The following is a 24128-nucleotide window of genomic DNA, read 5'->3' as shown; positions in this document are numbered from 1 at the left end:
TTTATGGTGCAAATGTGCATCTAATGGAAACTAAAACAAATTAAATGAGCCACTGGAAACCACTGACTGGCCTACCCTGAGCTAGAACAAGAGGAGTCCTTTCAGGGACTTTTCAGCCAGCAATAGTCTACATAGCCTAGTACTTTACATCAGATTGACTACATAGTTACAGCAGCTCAAAACTGTACACTTCATCAGGTGTTCTCACTCACCCTACAGGAGAGCTTTTTCGCTCTGTGAATAATTTCTCCATTGTTATCCATGACTTCCAGACTCCCACTCTCACTGGAGTTCTCAGATGAGTCATCTCCTTCCACCACACGTTCTGGGACAGACCCGGTGACACGCATTACTTCAACATGCAGCCGCCCTGCCACCTGAAGGCAATTACACAGAGAACATACAAGGCCACTTGAAAAACACTTATTCACTGGGGAACAAGACAGCAGGCACCATTTGCTTGCTAAAGCCCCGGTGCACAAGGAGCACAAAGAGTCCTGCAGGAGCTCTCAGCACGCCCAGCTGGGCCCTACCTCGCCCTGCTGGCTGATGATGGGCACGGCGTACTGCAGCTTCACGTCGTAGAAAAGGCACTCCAGAAACACGTTGGCGACGCCAATCAAGTTGTGGTTCTCCTGCGCTTCGTAGAAAGGATCACCTCTCTTGCCCATCAGCTTCCTTATCTGTTTGCGATAATAATGAAAGAGATGTCACAAGACCACCAGCGTGGGAACAGGAGATCAAATAACCTCATAGTATTAAAAGATCGTGGCACAAAAATGATTCCACTACCTATCTTTGTTCCTTCCTGTTACACAGGCAGAAATAGGCTAGAATCATATTACAAATTTGAAAATAAATCTTTGAGATGAGACATTATACAATCCTTTCTTTACTAAGGGATATAATAATATGATAACCTGCATATTTTAGCAATGTCAAGGCAAAGCAGACTTTACCATGAGCAGTCACAGTAGTCATTGATTTCAAGATGTTTCACCTTTTCTGCTCTGTTTATACTTCTTAAACAAGAGGTCAAACCATCCTCATGTTGTGCTGGTCTGGCTGCTGGCTACCACTACAAGGGCAAAGGGAAGGTGCAGGATGATTCCTACTTAAGTCAATAAGTGTTCTTATGACTCCCATAGAGCTGAGATCACACCTGCAGCATTCCCCATACAGCCACAAAGAATTCATGCAGATTCCTAGCATGATATGCACTCCTCAGTGAATTTGTTAGTTCCTTCCCTTCTTCTCCTGTTTTGTCTTCAACACATGCATTTGACCTACGTGTTTCTATGTAGCACATAGAACACATGCATTATGGACGACATAGGTCATGGAAAGAATGAATCCTGGCTCAGGCAGACATAATGTATTTAAATATGTGCTATCAGTTCTTACTAAAGTCAGCAGCAAAATCATCGTTGTCTTCAATGGGCACAGATGAAGTGCTTGACCTCCCCTGTGTTATGATTTTAGAGATTCTCATTGTCCCGTCCAAAGCATGTAACAAAGGCACAAGAGTTGTTCAAACATATTTAAGAATGATTCTTGATACAAGTAATTTAGGTGCTTCCTAACAGCCAGTAGACAGTAAGATATATTTCCTATGCACTTCTACCTGGATACTTAGATGATGTCTACTGGAATATCAAATATCATATCTCTTTCTAGTAAACAAGCAAGTTTTTGGCAAATCTCATGCTTATCTGCCAAGCCTAATGTGCTACTTAAATTCTCACAAAACACCACTGGGTTTTGACAGAAATGCTGACGTGACCAAGTATCTCCAATTGATTTCTTCTCTGCTTTAAGGCTGGGAAATATACAAATGAAATTAAAGAATATTTCATAACTGAAAATCAAGTTTTATCCCACTACTATGTTCTGCACCTTAAGCAGCATCCTTGTTAGCTTTGACACACTAAATAACTGTATTTCTAATGCAGCTTGCTGCTTCCATTCAGAGCTGGTGGTCATCTGCATGCCAGGTAAACATATGCTCTTAGTGGCATTGTGAGTCACTACCTCAGCACAATTATATCTGACATCAGCTCACTTAACATCTGAAAACACAAGTGAGATAGGACATACCTATGTTTTATTATGCGTGGGGATTTTGAACATTTAGTATTATATACTGGTTTTGTTCTGGGTTTTTGTTTGTTTTAGTTTTTTTTAAAAAAAACAAACCATAGTACCCTATCCTTTCATATACAAAGTCATTGCCCTTGCTGTCTATAACATATTAAAAGGGACTAAATAAAACAAACTCAATCTTTGATCCATTTCAAGAATACATAAATTACCTCAGGAATTTTCTCCTTCCATTCTTGATAGAGGTCTCTCATGTCAATCAATTTGTTCTCTAGTTTCTCAATAGTCCACACTTGAGTACCTTTTCCTTTTCTTCTCACTTGAATTGCAGGCTCGCTTACTATTGCACCCCTCTAAATCAGAAGAAAAAACAATCAGTGCAGGAAACGTGCATGTAATAGTTTAACTCTTCACTCAAACTGCATTCCTAGAAAGGAATAAAATACAGAACATGCAGCTTCTCTCCGCATGCCAGTCATGCTACTTCTGTCCTCAGACACAGCATGGCCTATACACATCTCTGAGGATCCAGATCTCTTTATCCTTCTCAAAGATGACCATTCCCACAGGAACATTAACACACTCAATCAAAGCCCTTAGGACAAGTATATTTTCCTAACTGCTATCATATTTACAGCAGCACTGTAAAAACCTTTAAGACGTAAAATTGTAGGAAATTGTAACAAAACCCATTAACTTCTGCAGATATAACTAAAATGCAGGTTCTGCAGCAACAGAACACAAATGTCTGTTCATATGCATTGCACATATGGCGATCACACACTTGAAAACAGCAAGGGCCATATTTAATGCTCTTTTGCCATTTTTACTTAATTACTCACTTTCATTATATTAATTAGGTAGTACTTCTATTTTGCCTATGCATAATCTAACAAAAGTAACTTTTTATTGGCTCAGGCTGGATGAATGTAACATATGTCTACAAAGTTTAGCCACAAAGCTACATTTTCCAGCATTCTTTGTTAGCATTACCTTTTTGTTGGCACTGAGGTTTTCAGCAGGGATCTGAAGTGTTACTTGATAATCTGTTAGCTTACTCATTTCTTCTGCTAAGAAGTTTGCTTCTCTCACCAGAGTATTTGCCTTTACTATTTGCTCTCGAAGTTTAGCCAGGCTCTGTCGAAACAATTCATCCCTGTGGTGCAGTAGGTAACATGAAAAATACACAGAAACCTATTTCTATTATTGGAAAGCTGCAAATAGAGATGCTAACAAAGGCTTTTCTGAAACAAGAGGAAATGCTGAGTAGCACTGTGTCAGTGAGCATAAAACACTCACACAATTTTATTGAGGGAAAGCAGTGATCACATATTAAACAAATTACTGTTGAGGCATGTCTAGTATGGTGATGCCCAAATAAAAGGTCACAGTAATATGGGAGCTGGTACAGTGATGATTTGTTTAAAGCCCTGAGGACATTTAAAATTTTCAAGAAATGAAATAATTGCAGCTGTCTTTGCCTTTAATCTGGAGTCCTGTTCCAAAGAATCTACCAGTCCCAACATGTGAGATTTCATCTTGATTAAACTTGCTCTTGCAAGGCCACAGCTTTGTATCACTCCAAGGGCTTGGTAGTGACCACAGACCTCCCCCCACTTATTCAAGCATAGACATTAAAAATATATAAATAAAAAAACTTAAATCCTATTTACCCAAGGTATCTTTTAAGTAACACATGAATGAGCACAGATTAAAGCCTGTGCACTCAGTTTCTGGATAAATTCCAAAGAGGTTTCTCAGGCCTGTCTGAGCAAATCTACTGTAATGCAAAACCTGACAAACCTGCTATGACACATATTATACATACACCTGTGTACTGAGATATGCCCTCACCTGGGATTCTCATCTTTAAATTACCTTTTAAAATGATCATGATTATCCTCTGAGCAAAGCTCATTCTGCCTTCTTTGTAATCTCAACAGCACTTACTGTTGAGATAACAAAGAGATTGAGCACTTACTGTGTCTCATCACCTTTATAAAACTCAAGATCAAACTTTGGATATTTCAGTCACCAGCTCTCCCCTGTATGATTTTTTAGCTTTTCTATGCAAAGTCCTACTGAAATACTGTACATGTTGAGCACATACACTTCTCCTTTCTATGAAACACCTTAAATTATACACAACTGTAGGAGGAACAAAGACCTTCTATGAACACAGGCAAAGTTTGCCTGATGCTAACATGCCTGTCAGTCACCAACAGAATTCTAGTTGAGTGGTTATCTTTTTCCAAAAAATCCCAAGGAATGGCTATTTCAAACCACACTCTGACAGTCCTCTGATACCACAATCAAAGTGGTAAACATCCAGCACTGTTAGTAAGCAGCCCTGAATTTTAGTGTCTTCAACATGCTAAAACATGCAGCTTTGGCTCTCTCCCCTACCCAGCCTAGGTTTGCAACAGTGGTGGGTTTTATTGGTCTTAAATAGCTACTACCATCAGTGGATTTTTAGTAACTTTCTCCATATTTCCTCCCAGCATTAGATGGAAAATTCCTTTCTCTCTGCCTCTTGCTTCTGTTATCCAGGCTATCAAAATTAAATAAGCAATCCCAGACCATAAGAGTGACACATTCCACAGACAGCCATAATTCTGGATTCACACGGCAAATTAAGGTAGTCAAAAATTAATCCCAAGAAAGTATTTGATACTGAGAGTGTACCACACCTACAGCCACTGCAAAACAACTGCCTAAGTAGGGAAACAGAAGGCAGCTTTTATCTGTATGTAAGTGCTGTAAGAGCCATTTGACCCAGCTACAGCCAGTCACTTCCTTAATCTGGGACACCAGTTCTGGGACATCAGCATCTTGAAAGTGTTTAGGGAGGCTCCCACACCAATATTAGTGAGATTCTTGAGAAAGGAATGGTTTAAGACTGTAAGGCAAGTAAAAAGTACAAGTAACTCAACCAATTATTATGGGCAGTTCTTGTAACAGTTATGTTTTTCTGCATACAGCTGTGCCAGACCCTTCCAGAAAGTTAAGGAAAAAAAAAAGCACTTCAGACAGGATTTCTTAATTCTCACTACATTAAATATATGACCACTAGGGTAACATAAGCTCCACTAGGGTATTAACTAGAGCAAATACTCATTGAACTGGAATCTTGAAATAATCATTTAAGCCAGACAAGGAGAAACAACTGACACCCACCGCCACCTCAACAAATAAAATTTGTTTGAAGTTACAATGGGTTAACTTTATGCCAACAGGATTTAAAACCTGGCCAGGTATCATCTGGCCTTCCACAGTCAGCAGAAAGTGGGAATAACCTCTGTGCTATGTGTTCCAGCTGATCTGACAGATACAGCCTCATGCCCACATCTGATACCTATCAAATGAATTTTGCTGCCTGATCCAGAAGAGCCCAGCTTCATTTGCAACAGCAACAGAGAGGCAGCTAAAACTGCACCAATCAAATCCCCTGCAACCCAGACTCTTGAAACTTTTGCACATTTTTCACATCCAGTCTTCCCATTCTTCCCAGGATTTTTTGCCCTCTGGCCAGTTGGCTGGTAAACATCCTCTCAGCAACATGTTGCCATGCTTTCACAGCAGAAACCACTTAAAGATTTTTTTTACTGGTTTCCTATTTAAGATTATTCATTTTCCCCCCTTTTTTCAGCAGCCGAAACCTCTTCTAGAACTACAAATAAATAAAAAGTATATCTAGGAGGGTCTTCTGGAGGACAGGAAAATGATAATGAGTTCTTCCAGAAAACTGCTTATTCAATGGCAGTGCCACCAAAACATTATGAGACTCCTCATGGATCGCTCCAAGGAGAATCCATTCTCCTTTTCTTTACAATGCAGCAAAGTACAGGCTTCAAACAGTTCAACAGTTATACAGAGTAAAGCATTCACCCATGAAATTCAGAGGCAAAACTTCTCGTTCAAAGCACAGCTCCTCCTCAGAAACATCTAACAACTACTGAAAAAACAACTACTGAAAGCTGATGGAACACTTAGCCTTGATATCACCCCAGATTCTCTTTTTTGTGATTACATGGTTATGATGGGTAATTTTAAGCAAATCAATTAGCATCTTCTCGTCACAGCTCTCAAGGACAGGCAAGTTTTTTGCTACTTCCTTTTCCCTTCTGCTGCAGCTTTTCAGAGGTACTGCCTCCCCTGCCAGTAAGCCCAGTTCTCTTCTCTGCTACTGCAGTGCATTATCAATGAATTCTGGATTGCCTTGCTGTGCTCAAAGCAGTTCTGAACAGAAAGGCCTCCAGCTACATTTCTCACTCTGCACTCCTTGTGCAGCCCTAAAAGAGTCTGCAAATCCCAACCATAACTCTGTGACATTTTATATTCAGTTCCCAATGATTCTGTTTTTAGCTTTTACAGGGGCAAACAATTATTTTAATTAATGCTGAATCATAGAACTACTTCTCCCTACACTTGCCATGAAAAACATTCTAGCCATTGCTGGTCAACAGTTAGCTATTTGTTTAGGTTTTTTTCCCAGGCTAAACTGGGCAGAAATTACAAAACAAAATCTTGCACAAAAACTAAATCAAGATCTGTTCTGTTCTATTTCTAACACACTCAATTGAAAGCTGCAAAACAATGTTGACTATCTTGGTTTAGATCCTGCTTGTAAATAGATTTAGATTTTTAAAGGTGAAGAATAAAGCAAAAATAATTACATAAAAAAGAGCACTCAAACTCACTACATATAGAAAAAAACCCCATTGTGTGAATAAGGAAGCTTCTGTTTTAAAAGAAACAGATGAAATAAATTTACAAGATGTTAGAACATCTAAACATTCTTCCTGCTGAATTAGCCCCATGACAGAATACTCACTGGTATTCAGAAAACTTAAATCATCTTGGTTGCTGCCCCTTGAGCTTCTCTCTGTGGAGCTGGAATCCTTCTCTCCTCAATGACACCAATAGAAGGCTTCTTCCATTGTCAAAATGCACTCTGCTCACATCTTCCTAGAGTGCATTTTAACTGGTCCCACAAACTCATGATGGTCTTTCACCAAGGCTGCATTCAGGTGCCTGCTATTCCTTTGCAAAGAGGCCAATTCACCTCATGGCAAGCCTTTAACATCTTAAGCAGCTTAACCAGACCAATTGTCTCCTAAAGCTGGGCTTACATTTAGAAACACAAACGTACAAACACATATGGATCCCCATTCTCTGGACTTTTTATGGTTTTTTGACTGCAAAGTACTACTGCTCTGATTGTACACTTGCAAAACACAATACTCTTTACTGGACTCTTTAGTCTTAGTTGACAAACTTATCTTTCTGCACAATTCTTTCCTTTCTTTCATGAACTAAAACAATACTTGCTAAACCAAATGTTTCAATAAGCAGTTTTCAAGTTAAAAACAAAAAGGAAAAAACCAGAAAACCACACAGAAGACCGACCTATAATACTGCTCAAAAAAGCAAAATTTTTGTCTTTTGTGAGTTAAATCTTGCACATGTTAAACATCCCAACTCAGCCCTAAACAAAATGCTAACGCTTTGGTGGAAGCGCAGATCTTATTCTGCACATCTACCCCACAAAAAGAGTTACTAATTTTGGATACAAGGTTCCAGCCACACCTTCCACCCTTTGTAGTTCTTACTACTTTGTTTTAACTCCAGTATTCTCACCTCTCCTCTGTCCAGAGATTGACTTTCTGCTGTGCAGCCTGAGCAGTGTAGGAGAGCCTGTCGCTGCCGTGCTGGTGCTGCCTCTCTGGGGAGAGCTGCTGCCGCAGCAGCTCCAGCTCGCGCTCGTACATCACCCGCTGCTCCTCCAGAGCGCTCCGCTTCTCCTCCAGGTACTGCTTCTCCAAGATCTGCACCACATTTTGTACTGGGTCTAAAAAGAAGGGAAGGAAAAAAAAAAGAGAAAAAAAAAACAACGCAGAAAACATGAGAAAATGCCATTTCAGCATTACAGGACACCCATTATTTAGTTGATAACAGCAATCAACATACCCCAGAGTCTGCAAATGCAAATTGCACCCCAAACTATTGAATGTTGCATTAAATAGATAAATCCAAACTAAAATTAAAAAACAAATGGCATGCAAAAGGCTACAACAATAGTTAAGACCCTTGTCTATTGCACATTTTAGTGCTGTGCAGTTATAATATATTCCAGAATCTGAGTAGGAAAAAAAAATGTATGGAAAAGGAAACAAATTAATAAGAAAACAAAGGAAAACACAAGGGAAGATGATGTTAACCAGAGGAGGAAACGACTTAAGGATGTAAAAAGCAATGTACTTTCTCTGTTTTGGAAGAGAATGAAACATGTTGGAGAGCTGCAGATGAAAACCAAGACAAACAAATGGTCTGACTGGTCACACATCACACTGCGCTAATGTGCTGCACAGCACTGAGGCAGACAAAATATGTCCTGGGGGGGCCTTCTGCATTTAGCTTTACAAACCCCATTTCATCCTGGTATCAACACAGAACAAATATCCGTTTGGATATTCTATCCTGAAAAAACTGCTTGTGTCAATCAGCTAGGGATAAATCTGAAGTGCATTCAAATGAATGAAACATTACTCTGTTCCCAGGGTTAGGTCCCATGCCAGCCTGTGCCTCTGAAAGAGCCATTTAATAGAGTAAGCTCTATGTACCACCAGTCTATATACCTGGTTCATGCACACATCTCTGGAAGCTCAAATACAGCAAAAAAAAAAGTGGTTTGCAAGAGGACCAATCTAGACAACTGAGTGACAGCATACCACCCAACAGATTGCTGACTCTGTACACCACAGGAGGAGGGAGAGGAGTCCCAAAGTTGGAGTGGTGGACTGCTAGAGGAAGCAATACTGCAGCTCTATGACATGCCAGGAGCCAGGATTTTCAAATGCAAAGAACTTCAGCTTTAAAATAACTCTTTGTTATACCTCTTCCATTTCATTGTTAAACTAAAAAAAAAAAAAAAAAAGAGCTACTGCAATTTAAGAATGCCAGTCTATTGCAAAGGAGGGAGAAAAATAAACCTAGATTTAATTACACTGTCCCATTTTGGAACTAGAGGTGTGCCACTCAAAAAAACCCCACAAAACCAAAAAAATACATCTGTGTGATTTAGTTATAAACTAAAATCTTCCATTTGCTTTTTGCAAACACTTCTACAAGTTGCTTCTGTGGCCCTGGCCTTATTCATGGAAGAAATCACTAGCTTCACACAAAGGCATCACAAATACCACCACAATGGTAATTATAAAGCACAAAGTTAAAAATCAGTCAGTATAAATAGCAACCAAATAGCAAACTAGTGATGCACAAAAGTGCCTTAAAATAACTAGAAATATTACTTTTTAGTACATGACATTCTCAGAAAGAAGTTAGCTATTATTAGCTTTTAAACAGTGCAAAAAAAACCAAAACCCTGACTGAACCAAATTCTAAAATTCTGGACTACAAACCAAGTTATTAATGTTCATCTCCACCATCGTGATCCTCCTAACTCCTCCAGATAACACCAGAACTATCTTAAAATACATGGCCTTTGCTGCATAATTCCCCAAACCAATTTTAGTTATATAGAAGAATATTTCAGAAAATCAGGTATTATGCAGATGATAGAGTAGAGACATGGAAGAAATTAAAATTCCTCTATTGTGTTTGCAAAGACAGGAAATTAATCTAAGGCTGACTCATTAAGATGAGACTTTCCTAAACCACTCAAAGAGCAGCTATGAGTTCAAGAAACAGATTTTTTTAATAAAAGTAAACTTTTCAGCCACCTAGATTTACAGGATCACAACAACCATAGGATCAAATTACACCGTGATAAATATTTGGAACAAGATGCAAGAACATAGTATAAAACTTTCCAATTGCAACATAATCCTGTACTGCTTGGGGAAAAAAAAAGAAAAAAAGGTGGATTATGCTTGTCTTGTAATGCAAAAGGTAAATTCACAGTCTTAGAAAAGTTCTTAATTTAGCTTTGGTAAGAGTTTACTGAGAAAACCTTAAGGCTGTCACAGGAAAAAAGTAAAATATGGAGTGAGTTATAAACTATCTAGGTAGAATTTGAAGAAATAAACAGTCAAGATTTTTTACAGTTCAAAAGAACTACAACAGTGTTTAAATTAAATTTAAACACCATGTTCTACAATTTTGGATTCCTCATGCAAAGTCAAATAAATTAAGGAAGATTCTACCCAGTGCCTGCCAAATACACAGCAAATTCCATACAGCGTTAGATGTTCCAAGTCCCAATCCTTTACATATTTATGTGACAAGAGTTCAATGACCCTGAAAAGAATATTCATATGCAGTTAATCCCCTGCAAAATCATAGACTACTAACACAGAACACAAAGATGTATTTTCTTCACAGGATAAGCAGCGCTTATTACCTTGCTACAATGTTACTTAATTCACATGTGGAATCTGTTAATCGAGTCACACTGATGCTGAATAAATTCCCTAACATTTCTTGCAAGTATATTTCTCTAAGCAAGCTAGAAGAGGGTTATGACACAGGCTGCTTTGCTAAGTTTTATGAAAATCCTCTCCCTGAGCTGTAACAGTTTTGTTTGCTAAAATGAGAAGCTGCCTAACCTAATCACATTGTTTACTTAACCACTGCACAGTATACAAGAATAAAGTAAACTTCTTTGATGCAGTCTATGTTTGACCAGCATCACAAATTAGCAGTACAAAGCTGATCTGACAGAACCCCACAAAGAAAGTTAACATGCTGAAGGAAGGAAAGAATTGGGATGTTTTCTTTACAGCAGTTTTCAAAGTTACACATTTTCCTCAGAGGTTCTCTGGAGCCGGATGGAGTCTGTGACACTGTTGTACTGGTTACATGCCATAAAAACAAATGTGTTTGCACCCTGGAGAAGCCAGGATATTTATTTAAAGAGGATTATAATTTCAAACAAATCCAGCAGGAGGGAGGAATCCAAAAACCAAAACAAAGGAAAACCAAACCCTCTTGCTTTTGGGCTGTATCTATAAAAGATTATAAAATAATTATCTAATCAAATTTTTTAAATATCTCTTCATTCTCCTCTTAGGACTTCTCCAGAAAATATGTGTAATAGAATTAACAGTCTTCAGTCATTTAGTTATTTCTTTCTCCTTACCCATATTTATTTTTCATTTTAAGGAAGAATAAATAAATGGTACTGTAAGAAAGCTGCTTCACTTCTTACACAACAAACTGGAAGCCCGTCAGAAAAAAGGTACTTTAGCATTGAGAAAGTGCAGCTAGGTACTGTTTATCTAACTTCAAATCAAAAGAGCAAGCTATGATCCTCAGTGTCATTTGCTTTGTCAGCATTCTATTATCACTAACTACTCCAATTTAGTTAAGCAACACCTATGTGGGAGTGAGCAGAAGCAGCAGAAATTGGGATATGACCTTTCTGAAACAGTGTGACATGTATGACTGCAAACACTTGCTCTGCAGTAGGGAAGAAAGAGCTTTAAGGAATGGCAAGGTCTGAAACTGTTCTTGACCAAGACACAGAAAGCAACTAACCAAAACAGACTGGCCTGGACCACAATAAGAAAAGCTTACTGAACTAAAATGTAAAGACACTTGGAATGTTGTGAAGAATTGTTTCAATCAGCTGGATAACAACACATGAAAACCAAAAAATGTGACCCCTTGTTCAAAGAACACTGACTCGTTATAGACTGATACACTCCAGTCAAATCTCCAGTTAGTAACAGGCAGATCAAGCATCAATTAATGCTTTCAGATTTTTCCAGCAGCCTCATGCACAAGCCAATTGAGTTCAAAACCTTTGTCCCAGTTTTGGCACAGATATGAGATGGTTTGAGGCCTTAAAACGGGCAACAGAATCTTCACAAGGGATGACAACACTGAAGACCACCAGGATGGCAGATTCATCTGAAATTCCTCTCCTGGTACGAGTGAATCATAATGAGAATATTTCTGTTATCAAACAGCAATTTCATATCAATTTTAGTGACCTGATTCTGTAACTCACACAAGCAATCTCATTAAAAATGAAACTGTAAAAAACCTGCAAAGTATTGCTGCTTCAAACATATGAAACCATCATGCTCATTACTCAATGGCAAAACAGACAAAGTAAAACAATAAGAGGAGACAAAATAAACAGTAAATGCTGTATTTAAACATGCAAACCACAGCAAACCATGGAAATACTGTGAAGAGATGAAGAAAGGAGAACAGAAAGCAATGAACCACCATCTACTCTGTCCTCTTGATCAGGGCCCAAACCCCAAGGTAGCTGCCTCTCTGATTTTGTGTATTTAAAACATCTGTACAAAGCATTCCATAGTTTACCAAGTTTTTCAGCATTTCTTTATACTCTATTGTATCACATGAACTATGACCTGCCTTCTGGAAATCATGAAAAAGCCATATTGTTTTATATACACCTTACCATTATTTTATCTATATTGTATCTTATAGTGTTGTTCCAAAAAAGCATCACAATTTGTTCTAACAAAGACTAAATGAAATATTAAGAGTGATCAAGAGCTGAAAAACAAGCTGGAATTTGCCTATTGCTTTGCATCATTTCAATGTTTTTTTAATAAGGTTAAAATGGCGTCAGTAACATTTGATACAAAAAGGAGGATGAAACTAACTGAGCCATATATGGTGCACCCCTTTTTTCTACAGTAACTCACAAAAACAAGAACTTTGTAAACTTGGATGATAATTTGACAGGCATATGGTAACAACTCAGCTGCACTATAAAAGTGAGTAAGTAGAGGTACAGACAAAATTGTGTCAGGGCACAAACCAACTACGATCCTGTGTGTGTATTTATACCTAGGTGCACATTTTTTTTTACATATCTATATAGTTATATATGTGTGTGTGTGTACATATATATATATAGTTTTTTATATACATCTTATCCTGAAAATCCTCCAAAGGCCCCTGGAACAAGTGTATTGCTTGTTTTACCCAGAAATTGAGTTCCAGACTGAATTTGTTAGATAATCCAAAAAAACATTTTTATCTGGCAGTTGCCTTACCATTACTATTCAGTGTCTTCATAATAACTTCCATTTGTGCAAACTCATAGTTATAGTCTGGTTCTGAAGAAGCTTCACTAGCTGCATCCAGATCATGCTCTCCTAAGGAAGTTTCTTTCTCAAGGTCTTTCAGCCAATCTCGACGTTTCCTCTTTGGTAAATTGATTCTGAGTGAAAATGGAAATTCAGTTTATAAAAAAATTTATCTAGAATAACGAAAGGAAAAAAAAAATAGGCTGAATGTAAAATGAGTGGAATATAAACATCAACTATTACCTAAAAAAATGGTTGTTTCCCCATAATATTCTATCTCCATGCCATAACTGAGTGGCAGAACATACCAGTGCACCATTTACACAGGATCTGAAAGAAAAAAATACAACTGGAGTGAAATCCTGAAAATAAAAGATTGAAGAGTTGTGGTTTCTCCCAACTACTGACAGTCACTTGTTTCATATGGTAACAAACTAGCTAGTTTCTTATGAAAGGATCAATGGGAAAGTTAGTGGTCTGATTTCTATTGTCAGAATTAGCACCTTTCCCCTCTGCCTTTGGCTGGTGGAACTCTTCAGTAAACATACAGACAGGGTTGATTTTGTTTGCAAAGCTTTCTTTAAATGCCTGTTTCTTAAACTGGGTCACTGCCTGTTTCTTATAAACTTATAAAATCCAAACATAAATGTATGCAAATCCTACTGATAGAGCTCTCCAAGATACAACTTAGTCAACACTGAGTTGTAAAACATGCTGTGAACAGATTCGGCATTCACGCATAAGAGAAGATTCTTAGATCCAAGTTTTATTCTTTCAACAAACAGAGTCTCTATTATTAACAAGGGTCTATTTTTGTGAACATCTGGTATACTAGTGTATTTCTTTATATTTAAGTTTCAATCACAAAATGGGAAAAATTGAGCTCTTGAACTTTTGCATGTGTGAGTCACAAAGCAGAGTATTTTATTTGAAAGGAGAAAAAGCTTCAGATGAAAAAGGCTTTTCAGATGCAGCATTCTCATTTCAGCAGTCTCATACAAGTCAACACAAACACATAAGTATTTCATTTTAAATCAGATCTTTTTATAACTTTTTTCAATGAAATTCTGGTAGCTAAATTTCTGTTGATACTCATATCTTAAGAACAATTACTTAAGCATTGCAGATCAGACATGAGTAAAACAAAATATGTTTTTTTCCACTGACATGTGCCCTTGTTCCTGCCAGTCAAAATGACTGATTTCCAGTACAGTAACTTTATCACCACAAGCCTGAATCCCATCTGTTTGAAATTTTGTACTGTAGGCTGCAGAAGAAAAATACAAATGCATTTCACTAAAGGAAGACTGAAAGAAATCAGATTTTTATGTGTCTCTCAAACTTCAGTTTCTCATTCTGATACTAATCTGTACATTATTTAGATAGTCAAATTTCAGACAAGCACATGACTATTAACTAGGACAAAGGTACTGTTTTATCACATGCTATTGAAGATCAAGTGACAAAGACATTTACAATTCCACCCAAGGAGCCACAGTGCCCCTGGAATGAAAAATTATTAAAATACAGAAGTGGAAACAAAAGGTGAAGCGTTACTTTACACTGCACATTAACAAGACAAAACAGTAATTAAGGATTTAGAAAATAATTCAGACCTTTAAAGCACCTCTTCCTCACAAAATATTGAACTTTACAACAGGAACTACTGATGAGGCACCATTTATTCTCTGCCATCAAGACACAGGCTACTATCCCATCACACAGGCCAGGACAGCCAGCAGCATCTCAGGGGTCTCATTACTATCCAAGATACAGACAAGCAATGGCCCCTCTCTCCTACCAAATACCTTCTTTAGATGGCTTATTCTAAGCCAAACCACTTACAGCCTGTTCCCCTGCAGAGTGGGGGGGTGAGTGTTCACATGTGTAGGGAAATCTTAGTTTTAATTGCTGAATTTCCCTCTAAGTATCTGTTTAATCGACTATTGAAAATACTCATTGATCAGAACATAAGATACTTCTGTCTGTGTAAAATAAAAATGCATGAAAGTCACTATCTGTCAAAGAAAAGCAAATTTCCATTTCAATGGAAAGTGCTGCTGATCTTCCTTACCTTGCATTTTCTTTTGGTGTGAGTGTAACTTCTCCATCTAAAGCAATATTAATCTCACAGTGTTCTGGTTGGATTCCTATACCAAAGAGCTGAATATCCTGAGAGGTATCTGCACCAACTCTTGTGTGATCCTAGAAAACAAGCTGTTACTAAGAGACAAGCAAACTACCACTGTTGACACAACTAAGAAAATATTAGCTGAAGTGCTGAGACTGCACAGTTTGTGTGTCTGTCGAGCAGAAATGGTGCCACAGCAGATCTGAAGACTGCAACAGTCACACACAAACTGTTGTTCTGCCCTGAACTTCATCTTCACACAGTTTTAGCTAAAGCAAAATGAAGCAGTTGACACACAAATTCTGATTAAAAAGTATTCTCACACTATGCCTGCATGCATACATTATACACAAAAACCAGAAGAGAACCAGTCATGTCATATAGGCATAATTAGGAGAACAGCATAGATAGTAAAACAAGGTGCAGAGTTCTCTGCTTTTGTGAAAACAGCTATACAGCAACTCAACTGAACATACTAAGCTCTACATAATTCCAAGTCATATTTTAAGTTCTGCTGGCACTGTTTATTTTATTAGTGTTTGAGAGGTTATGTTTTATTTGCTGCTGTTCAAATACACAAGCCCTCCCTCAGCTAGCAAAACAGAAGAGTAGCTATAAAAACAGAAAAAATACTCTTTCATATATTATTGACAAGCAGCTCACATTTCCCTACAAACCTTCTAGGTTTGAACTTGACACTTCTTCACTCTGGCATGGGAAATGCAAAACAGAATGGTATGAAAGCTAACAACACTGGGAAAATACATTTCTGTAAATTTTTAACAGTGCTTTTTAAAACCCCCTCTCTCATAAGTTTTCCTGTCATCGAAGACTATGTTATTCTTACTGATTACTACTGATCATCATCTCTTTATTATTAACTCTCCATATATTTAAAGCAATTCCCAGCTCCCTAACAAAAACAAGCATCTACCATGAAGCTCCTGCTTGAAGTTCAGGCCAGAAGACCCCTGGCCAGGCACATCCTGCCTGGAAAAGCTAGAATTGATCTCAACACTGGCCCACACTGAGCATTTCTCCTACTGTTGGCAATCAGGAGATCAATTAGGAAAACAGTGAAGCTGAGCTGCAAAGGGAAAAAAAAAGCCTAAACAGCAGGAGGAGGCTTATCCTATTTTGCTGCAGCAAAAATAATCTACATCCCCTCTGAATAAATTAGAGCTAGAGATTCAAAGCACAGAATGTCCTTCCATTCTGTGTAAATATCCTGTTCACATCCTTACCTTTAAATAGTAAACTAAAAGCTCATTGAGTGCAGGGTCTGCATTCAGGTTCACCAGATAACACTTGTCATCCCCAACCTTGATACCTGAAGACTCAAGGGAGATTCCCATGCTCTCCAGTTGTCTTTGCCTCTCCTGCAAGAACAAAAATAGGTTAATCTTGCCTGCTGCAATGTGTAGGGACAAGCACAGAGCAACTGAAGCTGAAGATGCACATGCTGAGTATGCATTCTGTATATCACCAACAGACACTGGTCAGATACCATAAGGTCAGTAGAATTGATTTTTATACATCAACCATAAAAAGTTAGATGTAATCCTCTAACACCTGCCTCCCCAAAGTGGAGCTTAATTAAGCAGTCCTATTAAATTTATTAGACTTAGCTGCACAGCTCTATTGAGTTTATTAAACCTATATACAAGTAATACAATGTGGCTTTGAGTCTTTATGTTAGTAAAAAATGAAACTCAGTTCCAATTACTTCAAAGATAATCATAGTCATAGATGATTTAGAAAGTAGCATGCCATAGTTGAAGCTTATTCTTTTGCAGTTTCATTATTAATTCAGCTAAAGCACTTATTTGATCACGTGAGTCTTTTTTTGTTTTTTGGTTACGGTTTGAGTGTTGGGGTTTTTTGTTTGGCTGGTTAGGTTTGGGTTTTCCCCATGCCCCTTTTTTCTTTTTTTAAAATTTATTTAAACAGTGTTTGCACCAAAACATACTTCTGGAATATTAGGACCAGAAAGAGAAGCCGACACCACTTATTCTTTGAGCTATGGATGAAGCAAATGATGGAAGTGTACAATAGAAGCCAGAAGGGGTTTTTTAAATGAAAACAAAACAAAACAAAACAAAACAACAAAAACCAAAAATTTGTGACTCCATGTACACATTCTCCTTTTCTGGTTAGAAATCACTAAAAGCAAAAGCAACAAATACTACCCACAATTCTGATCCTTCTGCAATTCTTCACTTCCTTAGTCACTTCAAGGGAAATATGTCCACGGTCTCACTGTGGTCTTATAAATAAATGAGCAGCCCAAACATATTTTGATGTTTTATTTTAAAATGAAATACTGGCTTTTATCAGTGCTATCATGACACCGCTAGATTTATGCTAAGAAAATCTAGACTTAAAAAAAAAAAACCACCAACAAACAAACAAACCTACTCCAAACTACTCCAAAACCAGAAACAAGGGGAAAAGACAAAAATTCAGAGACATTTCAAATAGGTGGTGGGAAAACAGCATAGTCCTCTAAAGCTCCTGAAGTTCAGCTGACTAGTACTATATGAGTATCTGGTTTTCCTCCTAAAAATTTCTGAAGTACCTGTGCAATTTCTTCTGTTTTCCTTAGCTTTTCTTCCCAGGTGACTGTCAGCTCTTTTATTAGTTTTTCTGATTCTTCCAATTTTTCCTTCAGTTCTGGCGCCTTCATGGCCTAAAAGGTAGAAATTAGCAAAAACCCTCAGCTACTCTTAACACTGCAACATCCGCTTGATAGAACCTGAATAGAGCAACATAATATCAAATGCAACAAGTATAGATTGTTACTATGTTCCCAGGTTTTTCAAGGTAGAAGTTGAAGAAATAGGAAACTTGCAAAGGAGGAGGACAGAAACCACCTTTGTTGGATCCAGATCTGAAATAGCTGAAGATTGACATAGCTCCAGAGTTAATGGAAGGAACAAAAATCTCTGGGCCTGGCCACTCAAACTTCACTGTCTGTATAAAAATATGTGAGTATTTAAAAACTTTAATTCCTAGTGATCTGAAGTTCAAGTGCAACATCTTTCTTCCAACAGTAGTTTCAAACACAAATTCCTCTTCACATTTAGCCTTCCATTCCATCCTGGTTTTGTAAGTGTTCTTAGAGTTGCATTGAAGCTTTCAGACTGACCCTGTTGATTACCTTCAAAGGAAGGCATGTTCTGGAGCTAACACAGGCTTCTCATTTCACAACAGGAAACAAAAGCAAAGGGCTTAAATATGTCCAGTGCCAAGTAACAATTGAACAGGCTGGCCTATAACCCTATATAACTCTTTTTAACAGAAGGTAGAAGAGAAAACACTTAACAAAATAATTTGTAAGACTTTGGACACCTTCCTACTGATTGTGTTCAGCTGCAGCCTGCCAACATGCTACAATAATGTTTTCCGAATTAAAATAAGGGCTTAGAACAGGTTTTTATTTATGAAAAAAGTGAATGCCTCCTTTTCCTTAAAGAAGATTTTCCCACTTCAGTCTATAAGGAAGTATTCACATGAATAACACTATTCCTTAAATAATGATGAAATTTAAACACCACACAAATTTACCCTCAAGCACAGTTCTGCTCCTTTTCCATCAGTATTTTATGTCCTTCCTGAAAAGATCAAAAGTATTTTCAAATCTATTAGGTACCTAACTTGTTCAGATATCCTGGATACCAAATAAACTATCCTACCTGGATACTTTATTCTTCAAGTAGAAGTATAAATCTAAGATAATCATCAATCACACAGTGTCAACTACTTAAGGCAGTGAAGCAAATGGTTAATGGTTTTTAGTGCTCCATTTCTGACAATTTTTAATAGATTTTCACAAATGTCAGAGAGAAATGCCCCCTGAATTTTGTTGTCCAATCACTTTATGACTTTTATGACTTTTCACACTTTTCCATCTGACATTATGTATAGTCCACCAATGCATAAAAAAAAATTCTGCTAATAAGTGGGTCTACACAGTGAAGATGTAATCTAGTCCTTATCTGTGCTGCATCAATTATTGCTTGGCCTTAAGTTCCTCAAGAACTGAAAAGGGTCACCATCAGTACAATGTTGTCCTCATTTAAAAGTTATTCAAGATAAGCATACATTATGCTGGCTTCAGGAAAAAAAGGTGAATTATTTTGTTAAAAAAGGAAAGAAAAAAGAATGGGTGCAAGACTCTTCCTTTCCACGTTTTGTAAGAAAGCTAGTCTTCTACACAGAATGTGACAGTTCCTTGAGAAACTCATTTTACATTTTACTGTGTATGAGGTTACCTCAGCTTGTGAGAGCTGTTCTTTCAGTTTTTCAACTTCTTCACGTAATTCTCTGATGACCCTAGCATTTGGATCTTCATTCACCACAGCATGATTAACTATCCTTTTGGCTCTGTCTGCATATCTCAGAGTTGAGAGAGTTTCTTCATAGTTGTCTGCTGCTGGACTAATTGTGGCTATCATAGCAGTTTGGCTGTTTCCTCCCAAGTTGTCCTGCAGTGCAGCCACAGAAAGTTCAACAGTTAAAAATTGTTCTGAGACTATACAGTGTCTTCACAAAGAGACTTAAAAGACTTAATAAAGGTACTGAAAGTACTATTTAGGCACTGAAATGTCCTCAGGATATAAACTAATCTGTGTGTTCCATAAACATTTCTAGCTACCTCTACCACCTTTGATTCCATTACAACTGAAAATAGTCAAGTAGGATTTTTTTGAATTAACACAAGATACACTTAGCTGTCCATTTCACTTGGAATAACATAGCTATGAGAGCTCCTTCACTCATTTCTTTAAAAAGGATGAGAAGTCAATGCACACAGAGGCATACTACAATGTTCCTACAAATGACTAAGCTGACATCTTGTGAACATGGTGAACAGAAAATATAAATTACCTTGAGAAGCCAAGTGAGTACAGAGTCTCTGTAAGGCACAAACTTATTTTTCCCCTTCCCTGCTGCCTGGTCAGCAAGTGATGATATAACCAATCCCAGGGTTGAAAGTGATCTATAAATGCAAAACAGCAGAACAGTTTTAACACATATTCTAAATGCAAATTAAATAAAACACAGAAAATAGGGATTGCTCTGCAGAACTTCACATCTAATTTTAAAAAATCACCGAATAATTTAAGTTGGAAATGACCACAAGAGATCAGCTAGCCCATTGCCCTGCTCCAAACAAGGCAGAATACTTCTTTAAAGTTACATATTTGGAGGAAAAAATCTGGTATCAACAGTGTTTCATCATAGGTGCTACTAAGATCATATTTCAAAAAGAATGAGACTATGTTGAAATATTTAGAATAGTTTGAAAAGTCTAAAATAGACTACTTCAGTACATGAAAAATCCCTGCCCTTGATTAGACATCTACCTTTTCTCAGAGGATAAAAATCTTTCTGATTTGGACGCAGTCTCATGACAGTGTTACAAGTCAGCGTTGGCAGCACAGCAAGAACCCCTGTGCTGGGAACAGTGTTTGAGAATGCTGTTTAAGAATGCTGACTCAAATGCCAACTAAAATGAAACAATTCTCCAGCCATACGAAGGCAGCCTCAGAACAAGTCCAGCTCTGGCCCAGGAGTACTCATCTGCCTGGTGAGGCAGTGACCAGCCATAGAAGGCTGCTGATCAGAAGAGACAGATTAGGAGGTCCCTTGACAAATGGGTTGGGTTATAACTGAGGTAGAGCCTCAGCAGCTTCTTCTGGGGGGCACAGACCAAATGAGCTCCCACTTACAAAGGTGCTGCACAACTGTGAAAGAGAAAAGCCCCCCAAGTTGCTTAGCAGACAGCTGAATCCCAAACAACACTCTAGAAATGTGAAGAAAACAGCCAACTCATGCATTTTGGTACATGTACAGCTTCTACCAACTGGGGTAACTGTGTCAGCAATCCACCCAAAGCATATGTGCGCTGCATTATGCAATTCTTATACAACCCTGTGGAAATTTGAAGTGACATCAGGGCTCTTGGGGTGAGTATGTTTAAGATAATGAGTTTGTTGAGCAGCCTGAGAGCATTAAACAGCTGCCTAAAGGGTTTTAAAGGAGACACCGCTGAAGCCCAAGAGAATGCTGGGTCTGTCACATTCCTACTCAAATAACCAGCTACTTTCTATAAGTACCAAGGAAAAATCTTCCGCAGCATTGCAATTGGATAGTCAAATAAATCTTTAATTGTACTGTCCCACTCCACTCTCTTGTGTTTTCTTTTCAAAGAAGCAATACTATTTTGGTTTATAGGCAGCATTTGCACATATTTATAACAGAGCCTCAGTGCTGCTTGAAACCGCCACTGGTTTAGAAATAGCACTTAGAAAATTATAAAAATGTCGCAGAAGAGGGTTTTAAGGAAGATATCCAAGGGTAAGTTAACAAGAATCATTGCAAGTGCCACAAAAGGTATCCTATATTGCATATAAAGACAGCATAGACCTGGGAGCAAAATCAAAAGAAATTTAAGGAAAGCTAGGTAGGTAATCTGAACTCCCAAGAGAGCACTCTATTTTGTAAATTTGCCTGTAGGATAAGTTTCTGATTCACCTCTGAAAAATTCTTCATAGCAAAAATAGAAAGTTAAGTTTAGTTTTGTGGCCTAAAGAAAAGCCTAATAACCCCTGAATGTTTCTGAGAGGAGGATAGAAAAAAACAAGAATTAATTCTTGCCTCCAGCCTCTGATCTCCACAGAGAGAGATGACAGCATGCTAAAAATGCAGGAGCAAACAGTAGGATGCTCCATGCTGCTCTATAGCAACCTCCTCCAGCACAACTGAAAAGCACCACCAGCACACTCCCAATGGAGCATAAAACTAAAAAACTACCTAGACTACTTTCCTTGTTTAAATGAGGGGAAATATGAAAACCAAAGCCAAACCCTGAGGGAGGGGGGAAAATGGATAGTCAGAAGGGAAGTAGGAAGAACAGAGATTCAAAAAGATCTGTGATTGAAAACTATTTCCCAACTGTGCTGCAACACCAGTTTGAGTTATGGGTACTGCATTTTAACGAACAGGAAATTATAAGGTATAGTTTATTACCACGGGATTAAAAAATGTGATAATATTACTGCTCCTTACAAATACTGATCTTATTTTAAGAGTAACATTTACAATAAAAGCCAAACTAGAATAATTTATGTAATTTGCTTGAGATTTCATAATACAAAGCTGTTTAAAGACTTTAAGAGTAGCAGCAAAAGGAATGGCTGCCCAACAAAATAATTACAGGACTCATCAGCTGCTTTGCTTTTTGCTGGATGATGCCTCAGAGATCTGTCATTACTCTGATCCTATCTCACGGTACTTACATAATGAATCAGCCAGAAGTCCTAAGCCCACAGCACACAGCAGACTGAGTCACTGCAGAAGAAGCAGAGTGGACTTGCTGCAAGATTACAGGAAAGTGCCATTTCTGCACAGTGTCTTATCTCCCTGTCCCTGTTCCTCAGACACCAGGCTGTCCTTGCTAGTGGGCAGTGGGAAGCTTGCACACTCACACCACAGGCCTGGGCCAGAAGCATTCAAAAGGAAGTGGCACTTCCTCATGACAGGGAAACAACTCTGTCCCTAAGTGACACCCATTCATGCTACTTCTGTACAATTTAGAACCAAACACTTCAATGAGCAGAACCCACTTTTCTATTAGTTAACTCTGAATACTAAAACCCTCCCTCAAATCAGCTTGGAGCCAGACCTGTCCCAATCCATTCCTTGCCCCCACCTACATCATTTTTTTGCATTCAAAAGTTAAAATGACAACAGCTATGATTTTACTAATCAGAGGTAAAACTGCAGACTGCTCACAGAAAGTATTTTTTTTTGTAGCCACTAATTGACAGATTGTTTATTCTGCTTCCTCCTACTACTGTGTTCAAGAAGTTCTTTGACTACACCACAAAGAGTTGTTAAGCACCTCCTTTTCTGTACTGGGTATGGGAACTAGCATATCCTGGGGAGGAACAAGCAAATCCAGCTTTCCTATGAGATATGGCAAATCTCCCAAAAACCTCCTTTACTAACTCTGTACCAGCTCTGAGGAAAAAAAAAAAAACAAGTCATCTCTAGTACAACTTGATGGAGATGTTGACACAAAATTACACAACTCTCAGTTGCTTCAGTAAGTGGGAGAGCAGCCCCCTCTCTGCAACATGCTGTCCCCAAGAAGGAAATAATGTTTTCAAAAGGAAAAGTTGTGGGACCAAGGTGGCATCTAGCCACAGCTCTAGCCAGTTTTCATCAGAAACAAACGGTACAGACACTGAATAAACAGGCACATTATTTCCACATTCTTCTTCAAGGCAATAAACCATAAAACTAGCAGCAAGTTTACTTGCCAGCAGCTCCATTTTTTATCTCATTAAACATAACACATGTCACTGATATATGTTACTGGGGTTTTTTATAAAAGAAATATAATAAGAAAAGGAGCTGACATAGTAAGGTATATGGTTTAAATATACCCTATCACTCCAGAAAAAAAATATTACCTTTCTCTAATGAATAAGTTGCATCGTACCCTAAAGAAGATTGCACACAATGTCCTCCAAAGAACTAGTCTGACTAAACATGTACATCTATTTTTAGGCTTTAAAAAGTCAGACTTCATTAAAGCTCCAACAGCAAAACTCCAACAGAAGACACCAAGCACTAAGAATTCTCTTTTGCCTATGAGTTCCAAAAGAGATTTCAAATAGAGAATGTTAAATAAATGGACTAAGTATTACAGATTTATATCATATAAGAATTTAATTGAATGGAAAATGTAGAGCCGTCCAGTTTTCCTTTTAGAATACCTTTTACAGAAATGTTTGGTGCTTTTATCTGAAGTTCTGTATTGTCAGAAGTTCAGCATAGGCAAAAAACACCCT

The 24128-nt window shown here is 37.9% G+C and overlaps 1 protein-coding gene across 3 annotated transcripts in view; it reads right to left on the bottom strand.

Annotated features, from left to right (window-relative positions):
• Positions 1-24128, bottom strand: part of KIF13A (kinesin family member 13A) — a 105994-nt gene that overhangs the window by 22770 nt on the left and 59096 nt on the right. For all 3 annotated transcript variants that reach the window (XM_077180335.1, XM_077180328.1, XM_077180331.1), the window contains exons 10-21: positions 20155-20266; positions 19539-19751; positions 17843-17953; positions 16509-16643; positions 15208-15338; positions 13377-13463; positions 13101-13267; positions 7741-7951; positions 3094-3256; positions 2313-2453; positions 534-683; positions 213-377 (exon numbers count right to left, since the gene is read on the bottom strand). In XM_077180335.1, coding sequence (XP_077036450.1) covers positions 213-377; positions 534-683; positions 2313-2453; positions 3094-3256; positions 7741-7951; positions 13101-13267; positions 13377-13463; positions 15208-15338; positions 16509-16643; positions 17843-17953; positions 19539-19751; positions 20155-20266 — 1786 coding nt within the window. The remainder of the gene's footprint in view (positions 1-212; positions 378-533; positions 684-2312; positions 2454-3093; positions 3257-7740; positions 7952-13100; positions 13268-13376; positions 13464-15207; positions 15339-16508; positions 16644-17842; positions 17954-19538; positions 19752-20154; positions 20267-24128) is intronic.

This window comes from Agelaius phoeniceus, chromosome 1, assembly GCF_051311805.1.
Source record: "Agelaius phoeniceus isolate bAgePho1 chromosome 1, bAgePho1.hap1, whole genome shotgun sequence".
Lineage (NCBI taxonomy): Eukaryota > Metazoa > Chordata > Aves > Passeriformes > Icteridae > Agelaius > Agelaius phoeniceus.
Note: the sequence above shows the minus strand (reverse complement) of the source record. Positions and strands in the feature narration are given on the sequence as shown.